This window comes from Falco cherrug, chromosome Z (assembly GCF_023634085.1).
Source record: "Falco cherrug isolate bFalChe1 chromosome Z, bFalChe1.pri, whole genome shotgun sequence".
Lineage (NCBI taxonomy): Eukaryota > Metazoa > Chordata > Aves > Falconiformes > Falconidae > Falco > Falco cherrug.
Genome location: NC_073720.1, coordinates 16,809,911 through 16,837,590, shown reverse-complemented (window position 1 = coordinate 16,837,590; position 27,680 = coordinate 16,809,911). Strand labels below are relative to the sequence as shown.

General features: G+C 36.1%; 1 protein-coding gene across 1 annotated transcript in view; it reads left to right on the top strand.

The window, feature by feature from the left end:
- FGF10 (fibroblast growth factor 10) overlaps positions 1-16,888 on the top strand; it is a 67,057-nt gene extending 50,169 nt beyond the window's left edge. The window contains exons 2-3 of the mRNA XM_005443929.3: positions 10,551-10,654; positions 14,633-16,888. Of these exons, the coding sequence (XP_005443986.1) occupies positions 10,551-10,654; positions 14,633-14,830 (302 nt within the window). The 3' untranslated portion in view covers positions 14,831-16,888. The remainder of the gene's footprint in view (positions 1-10,550; positions 10,655-14,632) is intronic.
- The last annotated feature ends 10,792 nt before the right edge of the window (positions 16,889-27,680 follow it).

Here is a 27,680-nt window from a genome sequence, read left to right as displayed (position 1 = left end):
ACAGGTTTAGGAAAAGATCCTACTTGCCACAGACAGTGCAATGCACATTGCTAATCTTTGTGGTACAGTTACACAGTGAGTTTCCTTCTGTCTCCCACCTTCCACAAGAAGATAAGTACTTGAAACTAGCAAATGAGAAACTATATTTTTCCAGTCTTGTTGTCTTACACAATGGGGAGTCAGGTTGAGATCCATAATAAGAACAAATGAGGCCCAAAATTAAACATAACTGTTGAAATAAATTGTCTCATTTTGATGTGCAGCTGAGCAGCCTTCACATGAACAGCTACAGTATGTATCAGTCTCAGTAGGAGGCAACAAACCTGTCATTTGGATAAAGATTGTTGACAGACAAGTAGCAGAGGCCATCTGCAGCACACTGAGTTTTGTAAGTCTCACAACTTCCATACATTTCATAGGGATACCTTTTTTCATCTGTTTATACACTGCCTTAGCACCCAGGCTCACTTCTGTCTGCTCATAGCTGTCAGCACTTGAGTAGGACTGGCTTGATTTAATTATAATTTGTGCCCTATTTGTAAATATATTTACTGTATCTGCTAGAAGCTCCTGACTGAACGGCAGCTGACTGCCTGAGCAATGAAGACCTGCCTTTCCTGATATTGCAGGTGATGGACAGCTACTTCTCCTGGCAGTCACCATGCACTTTGACTGTTTCTTTTGCATTGTCCCTTCCTTGTGTGTTAGGATGGGCAATAAGTGAACAGCTTTAACTCCATTCAGTTTCTTACAATTTGCAATTATTCATATTGAAATTTATACAAATGGTAAAATGCAGGAGGAAAACATAATGATCATGAGTGTGGAAGATAACTTGGCATTCCACCCAGATTGAAATAGGCAGCTCCACACAACTCTTAGAAAATTTACTGAGTTGTACTAGTCTGTTATAAGCTTTCTATTCTCCTGTGTATTTCTGTGGAGACCTAGAAATTTAAGATTTGACAGAAATCCTGAGTGCCTGGTCCTGTCTGCTAAATGGAAACATGTATGGACTGCCAAGTTTCAATTAGGATTTGGATTGTGATCCAAGATTCCTTATAAACATGTGAAGTAATCTTTTTGCTCAATTCAGTACCCATCAGGCCTTAGTTAGAACGTCAGTCCAGTCTTGGGCATCTCACTTCAAAAAAAAATTAGCCAATTGGAAAGAGACCAGAAGGAGAGCAATAGGAGGTCTAGAAAACATATACTACTCACAATGACTTAAAAAACTTGGATTGTTTAATCCTTAGGGGTATAGGTTGATTTATTTTCTATTGAGAGTTATTTTTAAGCCAGATCCTTCCAATGATTTTGTTTATAGGGCTGCTCCACAAACAGTTATATTTGAAGGGTTGGTGAACTTCAGCACAGAGGCAGAAAAAAATACCTGGGGGAATGGAATTTAAGGAGACTCCTTAAGCTGCCGCCTTTGTCAAGAGATCTAGCAAATCAGATAACTACAACCATACATCTAACCATATATACTGAGGTAGGGACGGGGAGTAGTGCTTTTCTTTTTTTCTCTTCATCCCAGAAACAGATCTGATAATGAATTCTGACACTGTCTCTGTCCGGTTTACAAGTTATCAAATCTTGCAATGTTGGGGTCAAGCATGCAGAGGTGTTCAGACCCTCATATTTTCCATCAACATTCATGTTGCTGTCTATACATCTTCCCATCTTGGCCCAAGCATGGAGCTCAAAAAATCTGGGTTTTGATTAATAGAGCTCAGTACAGCTGGCTCTGTCTGTAGCCATTCCACCTCCACAACGTGAATTAAATCCATGTGAAGGAAGCAAATGTGATATCTTCCCTCCTGCAAGGACTTTGGCTAAATCTGGTGGCATACTTGCATGCTGGTGATGAAAGTGATGGACCAGGTGCCCTTGAGGACAGCTCTGAACTCATATTAACTGGCAGCATAGATGTGTCCTCGAAGTCACTTCCTGCATTTCCTTTACTGAAGTTTAACCTGTCTAACTGTGGACATTTAACAGGAGTGCTGGTGTTTGGAATTGTTTTTTGGAGTCGCCTCTTTTCACTGACAAGAGGGGAAAACATAGGCTAACTGTGCTTATGAATTATTTGTTTCTGTTACATGTCAGGACATATACTAGCTAAATTGATTCCTGCCATTCTTGTAAGTAAACTTAAACATCTCCTTTGCTAACCAACAGCTCTCACTACTGCATCACTAAAGAGGTCCTTTCTTGCCATGCTATGCCACCCTCCCATTTACTTGGTCTACAGAGAATCACTGGTTGAGTGGTCCTCGCTCTGCTCTGGAATTAAAGACATAAAAGCAGTAGAAAAGGGAAGAGAAGTGGTTTAGTTTCCTTAAATCCCCTTGTGGTTCTGAGAAAATTATTGAATAACTAATCTTTTACATGGTCTTTATGCACCATAGAGACTTCACACCTTACGCTAATATTGTGCTAATGCAGGAGGGCTTAGAGATACTGTTCCCACAGTCTTCAAGAAGTTTGGATACATGTATAAGGTACATCTTATCCAAATGCATCAGATGAGGGAATTTGGACTGGAAAGCTCGTGGGACATTCACATTTTGGCTATAGTTTAAATATGACACATTAGCAGCTTGTTCTGTGGTCTTTCAGTACTTTCACTTCTGATTTAGAGCAGGAAGGGTAGAGGTCTCAGAAAATAATAATAACAAGCACAAAATGGATTTTAACTTCAAATAAAGTTTTAGTTCTGAGTGACAGCTGAGGTTATGGTTCACCTTGGTCATTATTTGAGGTTTCTGCCCATAACTGTGGTATCATGGGTTGTGAGATTTCTATCTTAAAATGCCTTCCAAAGGCAACTGCAAAGCCTGTAAGATTACATTTTAATGGAACTACTTTGCTTCATTATAAAGCTTCTAAAGGCACATCTTGCTTAGCCCATCTTCAGTTTCCTAGGTTTATTTTATCTTCTACTCCACCATCTTCCTCTTTCTGTTGTCAATAATTCTTATGCAAGACAAATAAGAGATAGGAATAACTGTATAACTTCTCATTTGGGAATGTTTTCAGCTTAGTTTGTGCAGATGTAAATGGTGCAACAGAGTAGAAACAGGGTCAGTGGCCTCATATTGCTTAGTACTTCACTCTTTCATGACCACATCCAACCAGTCTTCTCATTTCTTTAAACCACCCTTTTTTAAACCACCTTCTAAAAGCAAACTTTTGAACTATGAAATCTTTAACATTATGCCTTATCACCAACTTTATCTGACTCAAGCCAACGTTAGTCAAAGGTACCCCTTCAGAGAAGCTCCCTGCAGGGTGCACAAACCAAAGTTCTGAAAAGAGGAATGTTACCAAGTTTCGTCCTGTCCAGTTACCCACCAAGAGCAGCAGCTGCTGTCACAGGCCCAGCAGCTTCTTGTCACCATTTGGGAAACTGGGAAGTTTTGGCAGCCATCAGTCATCTTCACATTCCATCCAGATGAACTCACTCTTCATCTGTGGTATTTCTGTAGACAGAAGAAAATGCAAGCAAGGGGGGGGCTGTCTGTGGATCGCCACATATATGGGATAATCTTTGAAAGGGGGAGGAAGATACAAGGTGGTCCTGTTCCTCTACATTAAGAGGACTGCAACTAGGGTTACAGACATTTAAAGTGCATTTTAAGAATTTATTACACAAACAGGATCAGCTACAGAAAAATGGCCACTGTCTCACACTGCAAAGTAGTTGAATTTGGTTCCAGAATCAAGTGATCCTCATTGCAGGTTATATTTGGATCCATTGCAGTACTGCCTTGATAATACATTTGGTACTCTGTCAAGCTGTCTTTCCTAACAAATTGCTTTCCTAACAAATCACTCACATTCTAGGATGTTTTGTAAATGTTTTGCTTCATATTACCAGCATTTTTATAAAAACACGGGACATTTGGAATTACCATACAGAATTATGAAAGTGCCACTTTTCACTTTTGTTTTTTATAGCCACCCTGTGCAGAGCAAGACAGCCAGTCAGCTTTCTGTTGCCTTGTCATTTATATAATGATGACTTTTATAATCTATAAAAATAGTTTATTTAAGTTAAATATATTTGGTTTCTATTGGGAATATGTTTCTAGCCTTCGGGACCTGTAAAGGGAGCACATGCATAGCTACAGGGCACGTTTCAAGTCGATATTTGAAATGTTTCTAATTATAATGAGTTGGAAATGGTTTGGGTATTGAAAGCTATGCTTTTACAGTGGATGTGGTCAAAGGGGATTAGTTATAATTGTTGAAGTTTACAGAGTTATGGCTGTAAAATAATAGTGTGCTATCTGCTTTAAAACCATAATGGAGGCCACAGCATATTTTTTTCTTTTAATTATTTTAGTTTCCTTTCCAAGTTCCTAAAAAGCACAAAGCCAGAAATGAGTAACTACTAACAAGAATTTTCCCCCCAATAATATTAATGATTTGTAGTGCTTATTATCAAACCTAATTACAAGTCACATTATAACATGGAAGTTATTTACTTTACACATTCTCTTGGAGTGAAAAGTTTAATGCTTGGAAATGGCTGAGCCCAAGCAATAGTATAAAATCAGATAAAAGATACATACAAGGAAGTAAGTTGAAATGCCTTGTTTGTTTCGGTCTTCATCAGTTGGAATAGAAAAAGAACAAAATGAAAATGAGTTGGATGATTTATCTGTTTTTTACTTGATAAAATTTACTTGCTGTACTCAGTAGGTTGGCCAAGCCTCTAGAGAATAATTCTGAAATCAAGGAAAAAAACAACTCCCCAGATAACTGAGGATGTAGTAAATGTAATACCTGTCTTTAAAAAAGGAGGGAAAAAGACCTAGAGACAAGTCAGCATATCCTAAGAAAAAATACAGCAAAAGTAATTTTTAAATAAATGTTTATAAGCACCTAGTAAATTAACAGCCAAACCCAATTAATTAAAGAATTAATGAAATAAAAACAATACCAAACCAACCTAAATTTCATCTGTGGTGAGATAAAAATCTTCATGCATAGGAAAGAAGCAGCAGATACCATAAATTTGGGAAAGATTTTTGAAACTTAATGTCCCTAATGATATTCTTTTAACCAAGATCAGCAAGCAAAATCTAAGTGAAAGCCTTACAGTGTGGAAAGCCGTACTCCGGAATGAGCAGTTGTTCACTGCCAATCTGAACAGAGGCATCAATTTACACAAGAGTCTCTTCAACATATCTCCTAGTAAAAAGTAATTAAGAACTTGAATGAAGGAATTGAAACTAGGATTATAGAAGTTGCAGGCAATATGAAACTTGGAATAGTTGAAAGTATTTTGGAGGACTGAATAAGAACTCAAAACACTGACAAATTGGAGAAATTATCAAACAAAAAGGCCACAACTGAGACACATGCAAAGTACAACATTTAATTAGGAGTAATCAAATTCACAACTATAGAATGAGAAATAGTTGCTTACATTCCTTCTGTGTATCCGAGTGTGGTGGATGACAAATCAAACAAGAATCACTGTTAGCATATTACTGTAAAAAATGAGGAATTATGCATAAATGTATGAGTATGCATATATCCTTTGCAGGAAATATGAAATGTTCCTTCAGGTATCAACACTGGTAAGGCTTCATTAAAGTACTATGGCCATGCTGTGGGCACAAGCAACGGGCATGTTCAAAGGTCTAGAAAACCTGAAAGCTTTAAGGAAAGCATTTTAAAGCTGGGCTTGTTTAGACAGTGAAAGCTGGTAGGTAGATATGTAGGTTTAATAATAATTTCTGAATATGTAAAAGGTTACTGCAAATTAAAAACCATCTCTTTCATGTTAGTTTACAGTTTAAACAAGAATTAATGGGCTCAAATTACAAGGCCATTTAAATTGGACAATAAAAACATTTTCTAACGTAAATGGTAGAATAGGCTACCAGGGGGTTATAGAATCTCAGGTTTTGAAGGTGTCTGAGAACAACCATCCATCAAGAATATCTTTCCTAATTAAGTCCAGTGGAGTATCCACAGTGATGTGGCATCCTTTCAGCCGTATAGGCTGTGACTACACATAGGCTCATACCTCCAATCCTGCAGCTCTTGAAGAATATGAAATTGTGTCAAATTGATCTTGAGAGCCCATGGAAATTATATTTTTTTATTGCAGTAGTATATAAGTCCAATCAGAGCCTGTGACTCTACTACATAAACCTTGAGGAAAATGCAAAAATTTTTGTGCCCTCAAAGAAGTCAATTTCATTAGGTGAGAAAAACGCTACAGTTTTAACCTTCATAATGTAAATGTCAGTTATATTTTTATATGTTTCTTCTTAATTTAATAATGACTTAATAATCAAATACATATTTTCACCCTTACATCCAAGGCATTTGATTTACATCCAGTCTATTTCAAAGTTCTGAAAAATCCTTATGACTTCTGCTTGTAGGTCCAACTCAGATGAGTTGGTGCTTTCATGCTGACATTTGAAATTTGTGTCTACATCACTGAGACCTATGAAAAGATTCCTATTGCCTTCAGTAGATTTCTATAAAACTCCTGTAACAATCTTCTCCTGAGAAAATCTGTAAATAATACTAAATAATTTGCAATCTAGACAAAAGCTAGTTCTGTGCTTTAACTAGCATGTAACTCCAGTGAAGTCTCTGGGGTATACAGGGAGTAGCAGGGTAGATAAAGGGTATACAGGGAGTAGCAGGGTAGATAAATACCAAATCAGGTCCCTGTTACCCAAGGGGTAATAGATCATGTATTAAATTAATTTGTAAGGAAAAACGTCCATTAAAATTTCCCCTTCTCCTCCCAAAATACTGCAAAAGTTAGAATATGCAAAATTGTCACTGAAGACTATAATTTTTCAACTTCCAAATACACAAAGCACACTCAGTAAGAATAAATCCAGGATCGTTGGTGATGAGATCAACCTGATAATAGTTCTCAAGAATTCAGCTACATTTGGCTCCAGTTAAATAGTGTAACTAAGTATAATCAAGCCAGTTACTGTGGATATAATGTAAATGTAGTAACATTTCTCCTCATGACCTCCTTTCAGCTCTCCCACTGGGGATATAATGGAGTAAGTATGTATTTGGGATATAATGGAGTATGATTGCAAACAAATTTTACCAGAAAAAAATACTATATTTTCATTAATTAGTATACATTCATATACTTCCATGGCTTTAACTTAAGTACTGAACTGAAGAGCAGTGTATCTCCATCATTCAAGTGCAAGACACTTAAAACGGGTTAATTCAGAACAAGTTTCTTATTTAAGCACTGTTCTCTTTCAGCTGCAAGTGTAATAGTCATGGTTTTGAAATGTTGAACCATAGCTGAAATGGTCTAATACAGTGTTTTGTTACAAGGAAAATGTGACAAAATGTAATTCAGTTTAATCCATTTCAACATAAAAAGTAATGATGGCACATGTTATGCCAGTATCTTTTTTCTTTTAGTGGTGGTGGTGGTTTTTTTGTTCCTGCTGCTGTTAGAAAGGGACCCAGCCTAGTTTTAGTGGTGCCACATTTGGATTACAGCAATTAATTTCTGTAGAAAGAATTAACTAAATTCTTCTCATCACTTTTTGGCATGGAAAATACAAAATACACATCACTCTGTAAAAGGAAATGGGCATTGTAGCAGTGTTTGCACCACATTCTTACCTTTTAGTAGCTCGTCATCCACATAGCCTAAGGTTCTCCGCTTAATTCTGTTTGGTTTTGAGCACAAATACTTGAAGAGATGTCCCATGGGAAAGGAGTATTAAAGTCCACTGCTCTGTATTAATGCTTTCACAGAAAAGCAAGAAAGAAACTGGCTTTTCTTTGCTGTGAAAATGAGCAGCTGTGCAAGAGTAATCCAAGTATAATAGGCCTTGGCTGGATTGGACTCATTGATCTGCTTGTATCAATGGCATGACAGTGGTATATATAAGATGACCATCAAGACTTAATTAGGGAGCCCTCACAACTTCTATTGAGATTAGAGAGTATAATTCTCTTAATTTCACATACGGAAAGTGATATATGTCTGCATTGCAACAGTAGACAAGTTAGCCCTAGAAGTAGATCGTTGGCCTTAACTGACTCTTTCTGGGTCTTCCTAGATGACAGTTCCCCTAAGTTGTATCCTCTTGTTTACACCTAAGCACCTTGTGTTAATTCTCAAGCTAACGTTACATATAATTAAATAATGGAAATTGTGCTTAGAGTTTTCATTTAAATAAATAGCCATAACTTTTCTGCTTTGCAGTAGTTAGACAGCTCCAGCTATTAGAGGGACCTTTGCTGCTACGGAGTTGGATACTACTGATGGCAGAGTGAGCTGATTTGGGAACTGCTGTTTTTACTCCCTCACAGGTAGCAGACTTGCAGTGCTGTACAGAACTGTGCATTCACTCTGTTTGTTCAAGTCTGGGTTTCAGGCCTGAGGGGCAATTCATGCAGAACTGTTTTCAAACGGCTCTAAGAAGCTCAGGGGCAATTCAGATCTTTGACAGTGTAGGTGAAGTTTTTAGTTTATATGTGCAACTGCATCCTTAGCAATAATGATTTTTCATGCTGCAATTAAGACTCTTACCATAAAAATCTTACAGCAGAAGGCTTTATCAGTTGATTTTTTTTTAATACTACATCATCATTTTTGTCTATCAACATTTATATTTGCATTTTCATATGAGTATTTAAACAAAATAATCCTCCACTTGCATCTTTTCATAGGTTTGGACAAGGAAATTTTTTTAAATATTATGTCTGGTTTAATATGGTCCATTTTCTGAAGGGCTTACTACATCCTAGACCTACTGTTGTTTCTCTTGACGTTCTCACTGAAGTCTTTCTCATATGCAAGTACTATAGACCTGGTGACTGTGGCCAAGCTAATGTTTCTTGCTAAGTAAACCCAGAGCCTCTGGTTCTTGCATTGGAATTTATATATCTTCATATCAAGTACTTCATATATAAATACAGAATTTTAAATATATTGAAAAATGCATCCAGGAAAGGCCACCTCTCCTTTCTTGACAATAGAAGGAGGTCATTCATGTTAAACTGCCTAGTTTGATGTTCTCCCTCTTCTTCACATCCATAAACTACATAATGTTTACTTCTGAATAAAAAACAGCTATTACTTTTTCATGCTTGATTCACAGTTGCTGCCCAGGTAACATCAAAGCCTCTACTTCCAGTCACAGAATAAATGACAGCCACACTCCTGAACTGCACAGACCAGTTCAATGGCCATACAGAATGGCTTTTGTACCACATACAAAGCAGCCATTTAAAAAAAAAAATACAGTGAAAAAACTTCCTCCTCATGTCTCTGCACACTGAAGTCCACATGGTTCTGCAGGCTGAACAGAATGCGTTCATTTTTCAGGGACACAATATCAGCATTTACAGAAAAAGCACTGAATCCCAAGTGACACTGTTGGCTTCACTTGATGTGTAGTTACCATAAGGAATTTTTAAGTAAATGAAAAAACATATGGATTTTTCAGTACTACTCTGCTCAGACAAAAAGTATAGAATATGTTTAGGAGGAAATCACTCCAAATTCTTTTATTTTTTAAACAGGTAACAAGTCATCAGCGTTATTCCAGCTGATCTATTCACTATATTTGTTGGCTCAGCCTAGGATGTCCTTTTCTGCCCCTCCTGTAATTTCCTCATTGGGCCCTTAGTGACCACTGGGTTAGACGGGCTATTGTTCTGACTACTACTTTAGTATCAGGAGAAATGTTACAGCCAGGCGTACAACCGGGATAAAACATTTAGAAGTTGTTTGGTTGGAGCCATATTTATCCTCTGTTAAGACTCAATGCTGAAACAACATAGCCATCTAGGTACTCTATTAGTAGTTGAAAAGGGATCTCTGAAGTCACTACCTAAGTTGTAGTAACTTCTACCACTCCCAGATCACTATGCTTTTGGGCAGAAAACGTAGGGGTGAAAAACTCTGTCTCCCATTACTGGCCCCTTGAGCCATCCACTATCCCAGAAAGAGTTTGTTTTAAAGAAAAAAAATTAATCATATTTATTACAAACAGAACAAAATGTTTCTGATATCTGAAAGACAAAGATAACACGGCCGTTAGGGTTAGTCTTACTGTATCCCAAAATGTCAACACACTTGCCAAAAAAGAATTTACCAGCTCAGTGCAGCCAAGAGATTTAGTTTATCTAAATGTCCTACAAGGAATAAATAGTTTACCACTGGTTTTGAAGACTGGGAGAAATATCACATTCTATTGACATATGCTATAGATTTAATTTAATGCTGTGGTTCAGATGTCTCTTCTGATAAATTTTAGTAAAATCTACGCTAAGAAGAATGGAGCTGTTTCAGTATTTATGGGGTTTAAAATGCAGGGTTAGCAATGGAAACATGTTAATTGAAACAATGTTTGTATATATTCTTGCAATGGTTTAGAGAAGAATTTTGCTGAAGTTTGTTGGTCAGTTGGTTCCAAATATAAGTTTAGTATTTTTTAGGTTTACTGTGATTTCTATAGCAAGAAGATCCTCTAATGAAGAGATTAAATAGCTCAAATTTTATTTTTTAGGCATATTGGAGATAACATCTGTAGAAATCGGAGTTGTGGCAGTTAAGTCCATTAAGAGCAACTATTATTTAGCCATGAACAAGAAAGGAAAAGTCTACGGCTCTGTAAGTATTTTTCTACCTTGCAAACGGACTGAAGCAGACAGCACAGTTCCATCTCTTACCCACTGAAAACCCCACTTGTCTGTGTATATACTACTAATTAGAGCTGAAATGAGCTGTTCATCAAAATTTCATTCTCTGCTAAACCATCAGCCCCAGTCTGCACAAGCTCCCTGTTGTTTGGTAAGCTCATATCATACCAAAGCAGCTGCAGGGATTTATCATGCTTACTGCTTCACTCAGGTTTCTTATTAAGTAGTGGCCAATGGAGAGTATCCTACAAAATGTAATCTTTAGGGCTGGTTTTCCTTGGTTTTCTGCAGTACATTCACATTTAGCAGCAAATCTTGGAGGGATAAAGTGCACCTGAAATCTTTGAAACTTCAGCTGGTGGAGCAGACACACCAAATTATCAAACTATGACTTTGAAGGGGAAGATATCTAGAGTAGCCAGCTTTAAATTGAGTGTATTAATTAATAAACAGGATTGTGGGCAACACAGACAGGCACGGACTTATATATCAGCAGATACATCATAGAATTATAGAATCATAGAATGGTTTGGATTGGAAAGGACCTTAAAGATCATCTAATTCCAGGCCCCCTGCCATAAGCAGGGGCACTTTCTATCAGAATAAGCTTCGTGTCTGAGCAGAATTTGGGTATCATTTGAAAACTGTATTTGCATTTATGTAAGTTTGGGCTTACTGATACTTTCTGGGGGGAGGGGGGGGTGGGAGTGGGGGGGTGGGAGGGAAGCAAACAAAAAACCCCAACCCTACAAAACCCAGTAACTATCCAAATATTTTTAATAGGAAGCAATATGGTCTATAAATCTGACTGCTAAACTCAAGTGTACCCTCACACATCCACATGATTACACAAACACCAGATGTTCTGGTATTATATCTGATTTGGTTTAAAATTTTGCAACTTTTTCCAGTTCCAGTGAGTTTGAGCCCGCAGAAATGTAAACTTATTCAAGTCATCTGCAAAGATTATGAGCTGATCACATTGCTCAGTGTTCAGAGCACCCATAGATGCTCTAAAGACAGCAGGTCACGGATGGATACTGGCACTGGGTTTATCCTTAGGCAATGTAGCTAAGCCTCTGCTGAAAATACTGAAGTAATGCCAGTCTCAACTAAGACTCAAGGAGCTTGAAGTCATTTGACCCTCTTTTTTAAGGAAACATTTTTATAGGTGGGTTTAGTTCATACAGCTGTATAAACTATCCTCCCTCATCTGCACTGTAGCTAGTCACTCCTGGTTCAGAAGGTGACTTCTGACTTTCTAAACTCCTGGACAGTGTCAGAGAACCACATTAAGGAAAGGCCAGAATAGAGAAATGTTTCTGAAACTCCTGTAAATGTGGTTTTTAACTTCTAGAACCACAGTGATCAGAAATACAGGACAATCAATGCTCAGTCCTGCACCATTGAGAGGTATAAGCATGTACTGAGTTGCTGACAAAGTTACTATCTGTCAGTTAAGCTACACTCATTGATCATGGGTATGCTTCTGTACACATACGAAGGTGTCAGCATAAATCACCATCTTCAATTCACACATCTCAGTTTACAGTGTTTAGTCATTTTTGATGGCCTGTCCCAAAGCCTGAGTTAAGTTTTCCTACCCAAGTTGTTAGCTGTGGCTTGTGTGGTGAGAGTCCATCCCAACCCCACATACACACAAAAGAAGTCAAAGTATCTTTCATGTACCATAGGTGGAAACTGCTGCCATAAGGTTCAGTAATTCATAGTGTATTTGAAATAGTGTTGACAGGAGGATACGAATGTGGAAAGCCTTTTTTTTAATTCCAGCTGAGATAATTTTTCAATATTCACATCATAAAATCACAGCATAATGACTTATCAAAACCTATTCCATAATGCTTCAGAGATTTCAAGAATGCTTCTGTTATTATTTTTCTCATCCTCCAAGACTTGCAGTTAGACCTATATTACTACATTGTGGCAGCCTGCAGATGGATATGAAAAACAGAACCAATAAAAAATTTAAAAACACTCTTAAGCATGTGCACAATAGACATTGGTGCAGGGTTATGCTGACATTTGTTTGACATGAGCAAAGCAGTCCTGGCCTAACATTCAGACCCCTGCCAATAAGACTTCTTAACCACATCACAACATCATCTGTTCTCTCTTTATTATCTAAGAATAGAGATAAAACTTTGGATCTGAGTAACATTCTGCATCTGGGAAAACAAGTAAGACTCGATGTTTATCAAATACTGTTCAATTTGACTGACTTTGAGGGAGAAAAAGAAGACTCACTATTTGGTTTCTTTAACAAAATAAGCCGCTGGTAGGTCAGAGAACTTATTGCAGTTTGGATCTGTGACTGATGTCCAGCTGCATTCTTAATACCTTGATGCCTGAGGTGATGTATTGCAGTAAATAAATATTAAATGACCTATATGTAGCTTTGTGAATACCAGAAATATCAAGCGTGGATTTGTAGACTCTTCTCTTGATAGTGTCTTCCCCACCAGTGGTTCAAATAACTACTGTTCCCAATGTCAAAGAGCATGTTGGAAGTCAAATTGAGTTTAATTATGCACAGTTTTGTTAGGAAAACATAAACTTGTTCTGTGCTCCTAGCAGCTAAGTAAAACATTAATTATAGACCCAAAAACTGTTACTGTATCAAAGTACTGAACATTAACTACTTTAAAAATTCCAATTTAAATTAATAGGAATAGAAAATATATCTTAATATTCGTATGTCCTTTTTTATTAATGTGGATACTTTCTGTGTCTTTAATAGCTGAATATCTGAGGGAATTGATCATAATTAAAGATAAAACATGCCAGAAGTTCTTATCTGTGCCATGAAAATTGTTTTATTATTCAGACATATTTCTTACCTTGTTAATAGACACATTAAAAATGCCACATGTAGTTAGTATATCATACTCTCAGATTCTGACTGGCTTCTGCCTGAGGTGTGAAATGACATTTTCTGAAATACAGAAATAACAAAATGCTAATTTTTGGTTGTAATTTAAGGATGTTGTAAATGTTGCACTTTTGAAGGCCTTCTAAATGGAATATAAGTAACTTGATAAAAGTGGAGGTTTTTATATGTAGGGATTATTTTTTTATGAAAACAAAGCATTCTTGGCTTCATTATAGAGAAGAAGATCTTTGTAAGAGTGCTTTTAACAGAAAAAAAAAAAAAAACAAACAACATTTCCTCCTACATGCTTCTATTTTTTATTCTTTCTACCCAACTGGTAACTGGTTCTCCTTTAAAAACAGAAAATCTTAAACCATAGTACTATATGCAGAGTTGCTTTCTTTAGTCAATAAGATACAGGATGGTACATTATTCTTTTTTGACTAAGCCCCTTTTGAGGTCAGCAGAGTAAACAGGCCTCACTTCCATTGTAACAGCAGCATAACAGTGACTTACACCCAACCAAAAAAGCCCTTTTTCATGTCCAGTGTGGTGTAAAGGATAAGGATCTTACTTCAAATAAGAAGTAGGCCTATGTCATGCGTATTTGTTTAACATACAGTATCAATAATCTCATTCAGGATATTTAATGGTTATATTTGTTAGAACTGGAATATGATGAATGATTCTGAGATTGCCACCTCATACTTTGAGTTTATGACTGGGAATTTGATTTAATATTGTTGCCATATTCTAATACAGAGAAGTTTAATTTCATCTGTGAGTGAATTATATCATATCTCTGCTATAATTATGTACTGAATAATTGACTATGTCTTTTTTTTTGTTTCATTTTTTCAGTCTAACTGATGTTGCTTTAAATGCTCTGGGCACACTGAAACTTTTTTTTAAATACACTGTGGAATCCTAAAAAGGTGTCACATACAGAACATTGAAATCTTCCAAAATGGTTTTAGAATTTTAGAAACTATTTACCTGCAGTATGCTGCAACTCTGAAATATTATGTTTATTCTGAATTTGTTTTCTTCTTTTAACAGAAGGAGTTTAACAGTGATTGCAAATTGAAGGAAAGAATAGAAGAAAATGGTTATAACACATACGCGTCCTTAAATTGGAAGCACAATGGAAGGCAAATGTTTGTGGCCTTGAATGGAAGGGGAGCCACAAAGAGAGGGCAGAAAACAAGAAGGAAAAATACTTCAGCTCACTTTCTTCCAATGGTAGTAATGTCCTAGATAAAGGAACTATTTTATTGATGCAGTTGAACCAAAGGCTCTTATTTCAAGAATATTTGGTAATCCTGAAGAGTAAGTGCAAAGAAATAGTGCAGACATCTGCTTGTTTGAAAAGAGAGCAGGGGAAGCCTTTGAAGGTTTTGTACTCATTCCTGGCACGTGAAATACTTTTTTTTAGTTCAGTGTCATATCTTATAGTCAAGATAAAAGCTGGATCAAATGGGATGGAAGTTATTGCCAGTGTGAACAATTGTTTTTTTACCTCTTCAACAGAACTTATGGGACATAAGACAATCTGTTGAATGATCTTCATGGGGAATGCTATTTATGGAATACTAACTCATATCAAAGACCTTAATTGCTCAGTCAAGCCTAATGATCCAATGAACAATTAGATACACAAGCATTTACTGGAAGCACTTGGGTCATATGCACAAATAATGAAATTTCTGGAGAAGCCTTGTGGAAAAATGAATAGGATTAAAGAATATAAGCAAAGTAGTGTGAAACTGTTCTAACAAAACGAATAGTATGGTTTGCTTGTATGTTCTAAATTCATTTCTTTTTATTTCTCTCTAAGTTATTTATTTAATAGGATGTTAAATATCTTTTTGATTTGAAATGTTTCCTCATTTGCTTCTTTGTTACTTTCCCATTTTCTCAGTACTTCACTTGGAGGTTGATAGGTTAAAATGTCAAAACCTCAGAAGTACTCTGAGAATAGGTATTAGACAAGGCTTTAAAGGCAGATTTTAATGTGTATAATCCATTTTTTCCCTAAACTGTCTTGCACTTAAGCAAAAAGACCAAATGAGCAGCGCTTGGATTTATCGTATTGGGTGTCTCTATGGCAGAGCATTTCTTTTACTCTACCAGCACTCAAGAACAAACTTCAAGAAATACTTTGTTCAAAGGGTCTTTCTGCTTTTCTGAAATTGAGAGAAGGGGATACATCTGTACTTTGGTGTCAATGCATCTGTGTATATATTCATCTGATTCTGATTTCAATGTGGAGCTAAGTTCTAACGCATTGCAATCAGTGCAGTATTCTGCAGGAAGCGTTGGGCTGGAACCTAGGTGTGGACAGCCCTGTTAAAGTCACTAAGATTGCAAATGTTTAACTGTGTAATTCCCAAGTGTAAAATTTGGCCTCTGAAAGGTAGGTAATAAGGCAACACAGTCCTGCACTCCTTCTTTAATTAATACACCCATTCAGCACGTTTGTCCTTGTTACCAGCTTGCAGAATCATGGGCATATAGTGGGAGTGATACCTAAGTAAAGACTGAGGGACGGGGATCCAAAATCATGCTCATGCATTTATCAGAAATTATTACTCACACATATATTATATATGAGAGCCAACTAAAAAGCTGTGCTGGTATCCAGCTTTAGCATGCCTTTCATATCCATCATAGCAATTGGTGGCTCAAAATACATAATATCCAGCACATTTTTAGGACGTGTTACTAGTCCCATGGCTTAACTTGAGCAACTGCAGTATAATAAAGTTAAGCATAATATGAATTTTGTTCAGTTAAAGGTACATAAGGTTTGTTTTATGTTTTGCTTTACTCTGTAATTTTAGAGAGCTCTGGATAGCTCATCAATGTAACCATATTGAGATTCATTTTGTTAGAGCAGATAAGTAGAAAACAGTACATCAAACAATTTGTACCACTGTCTTCACATTGTATTCCACTAAGTAAATAAATAAGTCTTTGCAGTGTCTTTAGTAAGAAACAAAAGTAGTATAATATTATTTTGTTCTAAATACTTTAAGTGATAACTATGAGATTATATTGATGCTGCAGTTTTATCTTCAATATTTCTTGTTGTGAAAAAGTTGGTTTTATTTTTATTGTTTGGAAACTGTATTTTGGTACAAAGGAGAGCCTTGCTTAATGTGTCTTTTTGAGAATGTTTAACCTGTATAAAGGCTGGTGTTGTTGGAATCTTCTATAACTTATTTAAGTCAATGTTTAACCAGCACATCAATCTTAATCTGTTATTTAAATATTAGCCATTTAAAAAAAGAAAAAAGCAAAAAAAATACAAAATGGGCAGATTGTATTTTCTGTCCTTAAATAAAGTCAACTATTTTAAAACTAGGAATTCATTGAGAGACAACATTTTAGCTGATAGCTGACATTGTATTTGATGGTACTTTATCTCCAGCTTTCTCTTCACAAATGAGATTTTTTTTGAAAAGAAATAAGGATTTCAGATTTTAAATGTAATTGCAGGTCACAGAAAAACTTAACTGCCGTGATAAAGGCAAGTTTCTCTTTAAATTTGTAATCATAATTAAAACTGACAAGACATAATGGACCACCCGCAGTGAACATTCAGTGTGGGCCTGGGTGAATGCAATATTGGATGACCACTTAAAGAACATTTAGGGTACAAATGAAATTCTCTTTTGACAGAATTACCTATATGATGTGGTCAGGGGATGAATTGTACATAAATATTATCGTAGTACTTAAAACACCATGCTGCTAAAAGACCAATATGGGGAAATATCACTTTTCCAAAGTGCGTCAGGAGCTATTTGTGGTTTCTGAAAATTAACCAAAATAAAAATAAAACACTTGAAGGAATCAATGATTCCTGTGTGTTTGGTATACTGTAATACCCACTGTAGTGGGAGCAAACTGCAGACACTATCTAAAATATCACAGATCTTCAACCATAAGCTCTGTTTTAAATCACCCTCAGCATAACAGACTCCTGAGTAACAGGAAAACAGAGGGAGGGATTTAAGAAAAAAAAAGGGGAAATAAAAATCACTGAGGAACAATGTATAGTATGTTGTATTTAAATAAAAATAATAAAACATGGGGAACAGAGAATAAGAGTATTGTCTTTGTTTGTTCTATGAACCTGAAATAATACTATACAATAAAAATGAAAAGGGAAAATATCTGTTGTACTACAGGATGTGGTTTGGTGCTGTGTAGCCCCAAAACAAAACAAAAATTTCTTGAACATTTGCAAGTTTCTTTAATGTTTTGCATGTGTGAGTCAGATATCTCCACACTAATAACAACCAAATGCTTCAGATTCTTCTTGAAAATACTCAAATCCATCTAGTTTATACAGTGTAAAAAGCAACTAATTTAAAGCAAGCACATTTTATGAAGGAATGAAGGATTTAGGAAGAACATGTACTCATATTTTTAAAGTAAACTTCAGATATGGAAAAATAGTTACATTTTATATAAGATGTCATCCAAGACATTTCAGGTTATAAAGTTCCTTAACTGTTAGTAAGCTTTAGTAATACAAGAATACCAGTATATGAGCATAACTTTGTAATTCATGCCCCTGCTGAAACTGATTCTCCCTATTCACACATCAGTTGTAACTGCTTCAAGGAGTGATCTCGAAACTAATGCATGAAGACAGCTCCTCTTTTGAAGTATCAAGTATCATTATTTACTCTGTTAAGATTTTGGGACAGAATTCATCCTGCTAATTTCCTATTAAATTGGAGAAATAAAAGTACAATGCATAACACAAACACATTTTCTGCTACAGCTAGTCAATGTGTGATGACTGATGTTATTTTTTCAGAAAAAGCTCATTGATTAGAAAAATTTCAGTGCAACTGCAAGTAACACATGCAAAAAAAAGGTGTTTCCCTTCATACTATAAGCAACAAATAGAATATGAAAAATCAATTGGGTTTGAGTCTATCAGGTTATGATTTATAATTATGCTTACCTCCTCAAATATTTGGATTTCAAGTTTAAATATATGGAAGATTTCTTGGAATAAAATTTGAGGTTTTTTAATGAAACATGGTAGATATCAGATACCTGACTGATGTCTTCTCACTCATTAATTCCAGACAAAAAAATGCAGTTTTCCTTTGCCCACCCCAACAACATAAAGAAAATATGCTCCAGTGAAAGGCAAAATAAAGGAACCTTTACTAAGCCTCAAGTAACTGCTATGGGAACACTGATCTCTTAAGTTACTGCGGTACAAATGAGAGGAATTCACACTTCTGAAATTCCTCACCAGGACCTTTAGTGATGCCAGTATAAAATGTATTCATTACTGCAAAATATTAACTCATGCAATTGAATAAATGCATATGGTGGTAGTGACATCAGAAATACATGTCCTATCAGACCACTGTTCAACTATGAGGTTATGAGAATCACAATATCTGAAAAAAGCCACAGATAATACCCACTGTATGGTTCTGTGCAAGATATTTAGGGCACTGATAGTATATAGAAAATGCACCACAGTGGAAAGAGAGTCTATATTTACATCAAAGCTCAGACTCTATATTTATCTTCTGATAACATAGTAAATGAAGAATCAAGATATTACAGGTTCTTTATTACTACTGAAATGTAAAGTGTGCCTACCTTTGTTGTAGCTATTCATTCAAGCTCCAGATGTACTATTTCACCATCCAAACTATTCTGTGGCTTGGTTTAATTTATTTTTTTTATTATGAAAATGCTTAATTTTCTAATTAATTAATTGCTTAATGAACTTTTAACTTTTTTATTTGCTAAGTCTTCACAGAAGCCTGGGAAAAGGCCAAACACTGGTCTACACCTGAATCTGCACTTTTTTCTACCTATAAATAGCTGGAAAAACAGATTACATTCAATGTTGTACACACAGGAACTTGCCTTACTCAGTGAGGTGTATCTGAGTGGGATGAAAAGTGAATCTCTCTGCTCTGTTATTTTCATGATGTCCAAATCTGTATACTTGTTTGTATTAGAAATACTCTAGAAGTCTGACTTCCCCATGTTTCCCAAATGTACGTCACAAAACCATATGAGCACTTTGGCTTTTCCTTTTATCTCTCTTTCTTTTTTTTTTTTTCTTTCCTTTTTTTTTTTTTTTTTTTTTTTTTAACAAGTTGAGACAGCATTCAGAAAAGGAACTGCCTTAGCAGGACACTGTACAGACAATTCAACATTCTTTCCAAATTGTACTGAAATAATCCATTCAGGTCAATCAAAATGTTTTGAGCATGATCTTCTAGTATCCATATCAGTAAGCTTCAGATACAATTAACTACTCAAAAAAAACTGTTTTATTTATACTCAGTTGTAGAAAGACTAGTTCAGGAAGAGCAGAATCTTCCAGAAAAATCAATAAAAACCTTTTAGATGTTAGGGTCAATAGGCTAGAACCCTTCAGGCAATATTTCTAACAAATCTCAATTTGAAAAATTATGGTATTGGGTGTAAATAAAAATCAGAACTTAAGTATTCATGTGAGATATTTTAAAATTTGCACTAAATGGGAGCATGAAAAACCCTACAATCTTCATTTAATATTTTCAAAATATAAAGTTTTTGGTTTACTTTTGTACTCGTGTGTGCAGTATATTTCTTGTCCAATTATGGTAATTTTCTATGATGTTTTCCTTCTTTTACATGTAGTGATGCCCCCAAACAACAAAAATTATAAATGGTTCGCTCAGCGAGCTTGCACAACTGGTGTCTGCAGTACACACTCATTAACGCCACAAATGCAACTCTCATTTCTGGTTCGATGTAGAACATGACAGAGACCCAGTGATACTGCAGTGTTTTAATAAATCTTGGCTCCCCTGAAACTATCCATATACGTAATATAAACATGCAAATTACGTTCACAAGTTAAATATGCATTGTGAGGATAGCTTGGCTAATATAACAACTACTGTGCACAAGATACACTGCAAAGGAAAACATATTTACCACCTTCTTTCACTTTCCATGGTTCACTAAAGAAAAGAGAAACAAAAGAAAAGAATATATTATAGTTATTTACAGTCTTCATTGCTTTTCTTAATTGGTAGCCAATACATGACCTATGCTGGTCTTTGACTGGATCTTATTTCAGTGATGAAACAGAATAGAGATACCAGCAATGTTGTAAAAGAAAGGTCAGCCTTTTTCTCTTCCTCATGGCCAGCCAGTTTGACTTACTGAGTGCTACTGATACAGCATACAGTTTATGCTCACTTAAATATAGATTAAGCTAAAAGATTCCAGCTTAGGAAGAAGAGATATAGCTCTGCTTATCCTATTAAATGTGTACTGTATCCTTTGCCTGACAGCGACTGATAAGATTTAATACATTAATTTATTTAACTGATTGCTTCTTAAATGTTCTGAGGTGAATGATACAGTATGAAAGAAAAGTCTTGCTGATAGCCACAATGATTACATTTGCATGGTAATTGGGAGGTGCAGTGGGAAGGTACAGTGTCAGGCCAGTTAAAATACTTCAATACCAAATCCTGCAGTGAGGTTCAGCCTATATTCATACTGGAAGCCACCATCAAGTTGTAAATTAATGCCTGGGCCTCCAGATGCAGGAAGTCAGTTATCTAGAAGCAATGGTAGGCCCTTTGTTCCCTTGACGTCTCTAGTGTCTTAACCATTCTCCACATTAAATTTACAAAAAACTTGATTGATTATGTGTACAGATGTAGAATGTGAAGCAAATTCTATTTTCAGTCAGAAAGTGACAGTGACTGAGTTTAAGTCACCTGCAGCAATTGTGTTTCTTCCCCTTCACTCTTGTAACATTTTCCCTGGACTTCTTGTCTGAGTCCTGACAGAAATACAGTGTTTCCTCATTGCACTTGGAATGCAGTACAGCGTGAGGTTTCTAACACGGCATCTTATGTACACCAAGCAGTAAGGATGAAAATTCACTTGTGACAAAAAATCAAGGTGGCACCTTGCAAACACAAGCATTGCTGAAAACTGCCTGTGAGACACAGGACTGTATGTAAGAGCAGGCTACTCCTCAGCACTTATGTGACAGGTATTCTGTTTGGTATTAAGCCTTACATATATTAGATTTTCCCAAACCTGTGAATTATTTTGCCATAAAGGACTTCAGACAGTTGTTTCAGCTTGTCCACTGAGGGATATTAATACAAGACACCATCTTTTGGCACAGGAAGTACTTGAGCTTCTTGGTGCTGGACTTTGGTAGTGTACTTTAATGAAATGATATAAAATTGCTTCATTCTGCTTATCCCTTTTGCCACTCATTTATGCTTACTATTGGAGGCAGAACATTTTAGAGGATAATTTTCAGTCTGGCACAATAGATCTGTTCTTGTATTTAATTTGCACACCAATAATTCCATTTTGGCTTCTAGACTTCCAAAAAATGCCCACCTAGCCACTGCTCATATGCAGATCAACACACAAGCAGTACTGCAGTAGCTGGGCATGCCCAGCTCCATTCAGACTGACCCCATGTACCCAAGTAATTTGTGAAACACAGACATGGTACATACAACATACTCCAGAAAGCCAGACCCTCAGCTTCTGCTTTACGTGTAATATCTGTGTCCAAGAAAATAAAAAAACGTATATCACTACATAAGAAATACTTGAACATTTCTGCCTAAAATGTTTATATTAGGTTACTAAATCAAACTGCATTGAAAGAGTTATCCAGTAACAAATTCTGCAAAATAATCCTGGATTGATAATTCTAGAGAGTCAGCTCTTCTCAAAAGCTACAATGCTTGTCACCGTCATATGGCAGCATTTCCATATCACCCTGTACCTCTCGCCTCATCTGACTTGAGATAGAACCACTACTACTGAGGAAGCTGTTCTGTTTCCAGAACCATTAGAACACATTAATCCTTCAAATATGTTGAGACCAGTCAAAACTGGCTATGTTGATTTTTGATACATGTCCAGTTAGGCTATTATGTTACATTGATAAATCAAATATCCCTATTTTTTAGGGATATTTTAGTTTAAGAACAAATATCAAGTAAGTGCGTGCAATTATCAAGAAGTAAGGGCAATTTAAGTTTAAATATTTGGAAAAACTTTCTTAACACTAAGAGCTCTGAAGTAAATTCATTAGATAATTGTACAACTTTCTTTCCAAGTTTTAAACATGTAAGAACTATGAGGAATGGTTTACTTTGTTGATTCTGCCACAGACAAGAGGATGGAATAGTTCTCTTCCAGCAACCCTTACTGCAGTATTTTCTATGATTCTATGAATCACCAGCTGCATCTATATAAAACATTAGGCAGTAAGCTGCAGTCATAACTGTCAATTATTACCGACAGGCTCGAACCTAAGCCAGTAGCATGCAGAGATCCTATAAAACAATACCAAGAGCAATCCAGTTGCCCCTGCCCATCCACCCCAATTACTTTACACGAGTGTGTTGCAGTGCTGAACAGGACAAAACCATAATTAGCTAAAATATTTCTAACTAAAAGAAACCAGAGTGGCTAAAAGCAGGCCAAGTTTGTTTTTTAAGCACAGCACAAACCTTTCCAGAAAACGTCAGCAAAATGGTATTTGGTCCCTTTTTACTAACCATTATAGAGAGATGCAATCTGGGTCTGACTCAAGCTTCCGTTGCACGCTGATTGCAGGAAACAAGACTGACCCAGGCAGTTACAATATGCAAAGGTCAGTATCCACCTCCTTTTGACATTTAGTAACTTGCACAAAAATGAACTGATAATTTTTGTAGATAATTGCTACATTTTTAAGTGGTTCTTGCAAGAATAATGCCACAATGAATAAACCTCTCCATTAATCCACTCCTCAAAATATACTGTGCCCTAATATCGGTTGATTTATGGATACTGTCCAAGAATCTTTACTTATTTCATCTATCACGAACGGCACTATAAATTAACCAGTAAATCAATTTGTTCTATTTAATATTTGATCTGATGGCAGCTCAATAATTTGTTCTGCTTATTTTATGTTTATTTTCTTTTGTTCAGTTTTAAAGTAAGTGTGGCAGTTGATCAAATGACAGTCTGACCCTAGAATATAGAGTCCTCTGTATATACTGGGGACAGCTTAGCCACTCATAGTTTCTTCCTCTTAGATTTTGTATCACCATTTTATATAAGCCCTGAAAAGAAGTACTGTTTTGCGGAAGAGGGAAAATATACAACGATTATGACTATTCTGTTACTGCTTAGACTCTGCAAGTGTGTCAAGGATTCAGCATAACTAAGTTACAGGAGGAAGAAGGTAAAACTATTTTTCAGTTAATGCTAGCACTAACCAGATACAGATATATCATGAAACATATAGTATACTACACATCCTGATCTTCATTTTCTTAAATTAGGTCTATGTTAATGCATACAACAATATTTATACCCAGTAGTCATGAGTACCACACAAATGCACACATTTACACCACTGGCAGTTTCCTGCCATATTAATTATATTGTTTTCATTTTTTCACCCCATAGGAGCACCGGTGTTATCCCCTCCTGTTGCTTCTGTAAATTCGGTAGGAAATTAGCTTAATCAGCATCCTTTGAAGATAGTACCCATCTCTACGATTCACAGCTCTTACAAATGCATGTGACAAAACCTTGTACCTCAAAGTCATTAAGGTAGGTGTTCTCATTTCTTTATGTATTTAGCAGCTATCAGTTCACTAGTCATAGCAAAAGTACAATTGCTAGCTACTGCTACCACTGTTATCAAAACTCCATTGGTTTAGGTTCCAAACAATAAAAGGTAAGAGAATACATGTTACTGCTCCAGTATGATTACAACTTTCTTATCTGATATGGTGGCATATGACAGAGAACAATAAATAGATGAGAGTGTTATCATTAAGGTATTGTTATGCATACCTTTAATCCGTATCATGGAGGATGGCATTATATACATAGTCCTTACTGAAAGGTGGAATTCAGGGAGAGATTTATGACAAGTAAAGTAAAATCTATACAGATTTTCATTTGAAGGATTTTTCTTTTTCCTCAGACCAAAAGAAGGAGCACGTACTAAACCCTAGCAGACATACTGAAGTCAGAGATACCAGTCACAGCTAGTATCATAAGATCAGTAAATCATATAAGGCAGATCAGAAAAAATCTTATAGAGCCCTCTTCTGTAAGCGTGGTCAAAGACAGAAAGACAATGAAGGGTTGCCAAGCCCTGTGATGGAAGAATTATTTTAGGAGCTGTCTCCTTAATACTCATAATGTGGGGACACAGTACAGCTGGCATCCCAGCCAAACAGTAACAGGACAAAATCCTTTAAGTATGTGATCATTATGGTCTTCTCAGAATAAGGCACATCTTCTCAGTAGGTTCAGGCAGGAATTGAAAGTAAATTGGTATTTACCTGTTGGAAAATGGTCTCTAAATGGGACTTCATTATTTTATTTTAGAAAACTGTTACTGAGAAAAAGATATTAATCATGCAAATACAGTTGTGCTTTGGAAGAAAATATTACATTTATTTCAGAGGAGCATAACATGAAACTTGCCAATGCACTGTAATGACCAACATAATTGTCAATGTTGTTCACAAGTGGCAGGATCAACTGTGTGGACCAAAAGCTGCAGAGAGGGAAGAGTGGATAGATCTAGAGCCACACATGAAACTTATTGAAAAATTTTGCCTCTATTTGCTTGTTTAAACAAATAGTTAGCTCAGGGCTATATTACATGAGAATAAAAGGGATCGTATCAGCATTGTAGAGCAAAATCAGAGCCTTAATCATTACTTAGAAGGCATGGCCTAAGTACAGTAAGGTGGTATAAGGAGATTTATGCATAGGGGATCACTGCAAGGAACTGCTGGGCAAGGACAAGCGTCACATCACAAAAGCAACAGGAGAATTTAAATGTGGCCAGGAAGAACAGAAGTGGTAATAAGGAGTATAGGGAAGAATGATTTAAATTAACTTTGCAGAACCTCACAGAAAAAGTCCAATGTAAGTTTCGGCCAGCGCCTGAGCCTTAGGGAGAAGTTCAAATTTTCTTCAAATCCAGTCCTAGAAGCAAGCTGCTATTTGGTTCTAATTAATAAATTAAATGTGATTTTTGTTTCTTTCAGACTCCTCTGGATTGTCTGTTTTAAACATTTTACTGGTAACATTATTGTGTTTTATATAAAAATGGAGAATTTTCTTAACTTGAGCCAGATCACATTTAAAACAAACACCATGCAACAAGGACAGCCCTAATTAAGCAGAGGACAGCTGGCAGTACTATTGCAATACATAGAAATCTTGTGCTGTTTCCTGTCTTTTTTTATTGAGCGTGAAATCCACAACAGATTTCTTGTCACCTAGGTAGAACTGAACAAGACACACTCTCACTCTATTCTTCCCCGCAAATTCATATAGCTAGTACTGTACGGAACCACAACATTGACTGTGGGACTATGCAGCAGCCTGTGTTTACCCAGGTAGATGATATGAAATCCATGCCAACCCAGGGACTTCTACAGGGGACACTGAAACAGTTTAACATGAGTGATAAACCAGATCTCTATCATTGAACATGCTTGAGAAAATCCATTGGGAAATAACTTCTTCAATTTAGCAGCAGTCCTCAGTTGCCACACAACATCAAACTTCACTCTTTGGAAGAGCAGCATTGTAAAGCAAGAATGGAAGTAGTTTACACAGTGGAAAAAGGGCAGATAAGGCTGATGTAGTCAGGGTTTTATATGACACGTTCGGGTAAAGACTCCACTCCATACTAAATATTGGTTCCATAAGCAAGAGGAGAGAAAACTTCAGGAAAAATTAATGAAGTCAAGACACAAGAGGAGAAAGGCTGAAGTAGAAAATGCAGGAAGTTGGCTACAGAGTGGGCTGGAAGACCTGGACTGGTGTGATTACCTGTAGTAACCAAGAGAACTCCATCAGTGCAAGAAACAATCTGATCATTCACTGAAAACACTTGACACTGTTTAATGAACCACTGCTTCCACACTCCCATGACTGTTGTGCCTTCAGTCATGAATAATTATTTCACCAATAGTTTCATACACATACTCAGATATAGAATTTTCCAGTAATTACTCTTGCCAACAAGACACTTATTCATCTTTCTCTCATGTACCCAAAAAGCATGAAGCTGGCAGGCAATGTCACTTCATCTTCACAAATTTCTCTATTGTAGCTATATTTAGCTCAATACATTTGTGACTGACTATAGTCTAATTTGTGTTTGACTAAAGTATATCCTCTTGAAAATGATCTTACCTTGACAGAAGTATCTGAAGAGAGACTGAGTCCAGTTTTGTTCCAGTTACATACTGTGTTTAAAATTTGTGTTTGTCTGGCTTTATGCAAATCTTTATTTCAATTCTACCTTTTTCCACTGGAGGTAAAAGGCAGTAATACCCAGTGTTTTACTCTCTATTAAGGACCAGAATAACAACACTCTCAATGTTTCTGAATAGACAGAATTCTTTCAGTTGATCAGCATACGGTACCTTGCTCCTTCGCTGATAATGTTTTAGGACTTTTTTGTGTGGCAGCATATATAGTGTCTACAGTATCCTACCATGCAGAAGTGAAACAAAACTTTCTAACAAAACTTTAACACCCCTACTTGTAGTCTGAGGATGAGACTAGTTCACATTTTGCCACAGAATACTTTTCTAATAACTTAGTTCATACAGATATGTCAAAAGTTTATGTTCAGGTCACTGATCAAAAACCTGAATAGCATCAGGCTTAATATGCTCACTTCTGGAACTCCAGTCTAAACTCTCTATTCAACTGTTCTTCTCTGACTGCTATTTTTTGCCAATTGGTGTATCATTTAACATGTGTTTTACTGTTATTTCATAATGTTGATTTTTGTAGCTACAATATGATATGATGCTAAAATTTATAAAGTGTAGTATATCTACACATTTAATTTATCTATCAAACTTATTATCTTACCAAAGAAAATCTAATTTAATTCATAAGGTCTAAATTTCCTTTGAGGCCCATTAGCTATTACTGTGTTTTCATTCTCTGGGTCGCAAATACTGTAGCAGGAATTATATAAAGCTGACTGGCTTATATACCCCTGAGTTATCCCACATGCCTT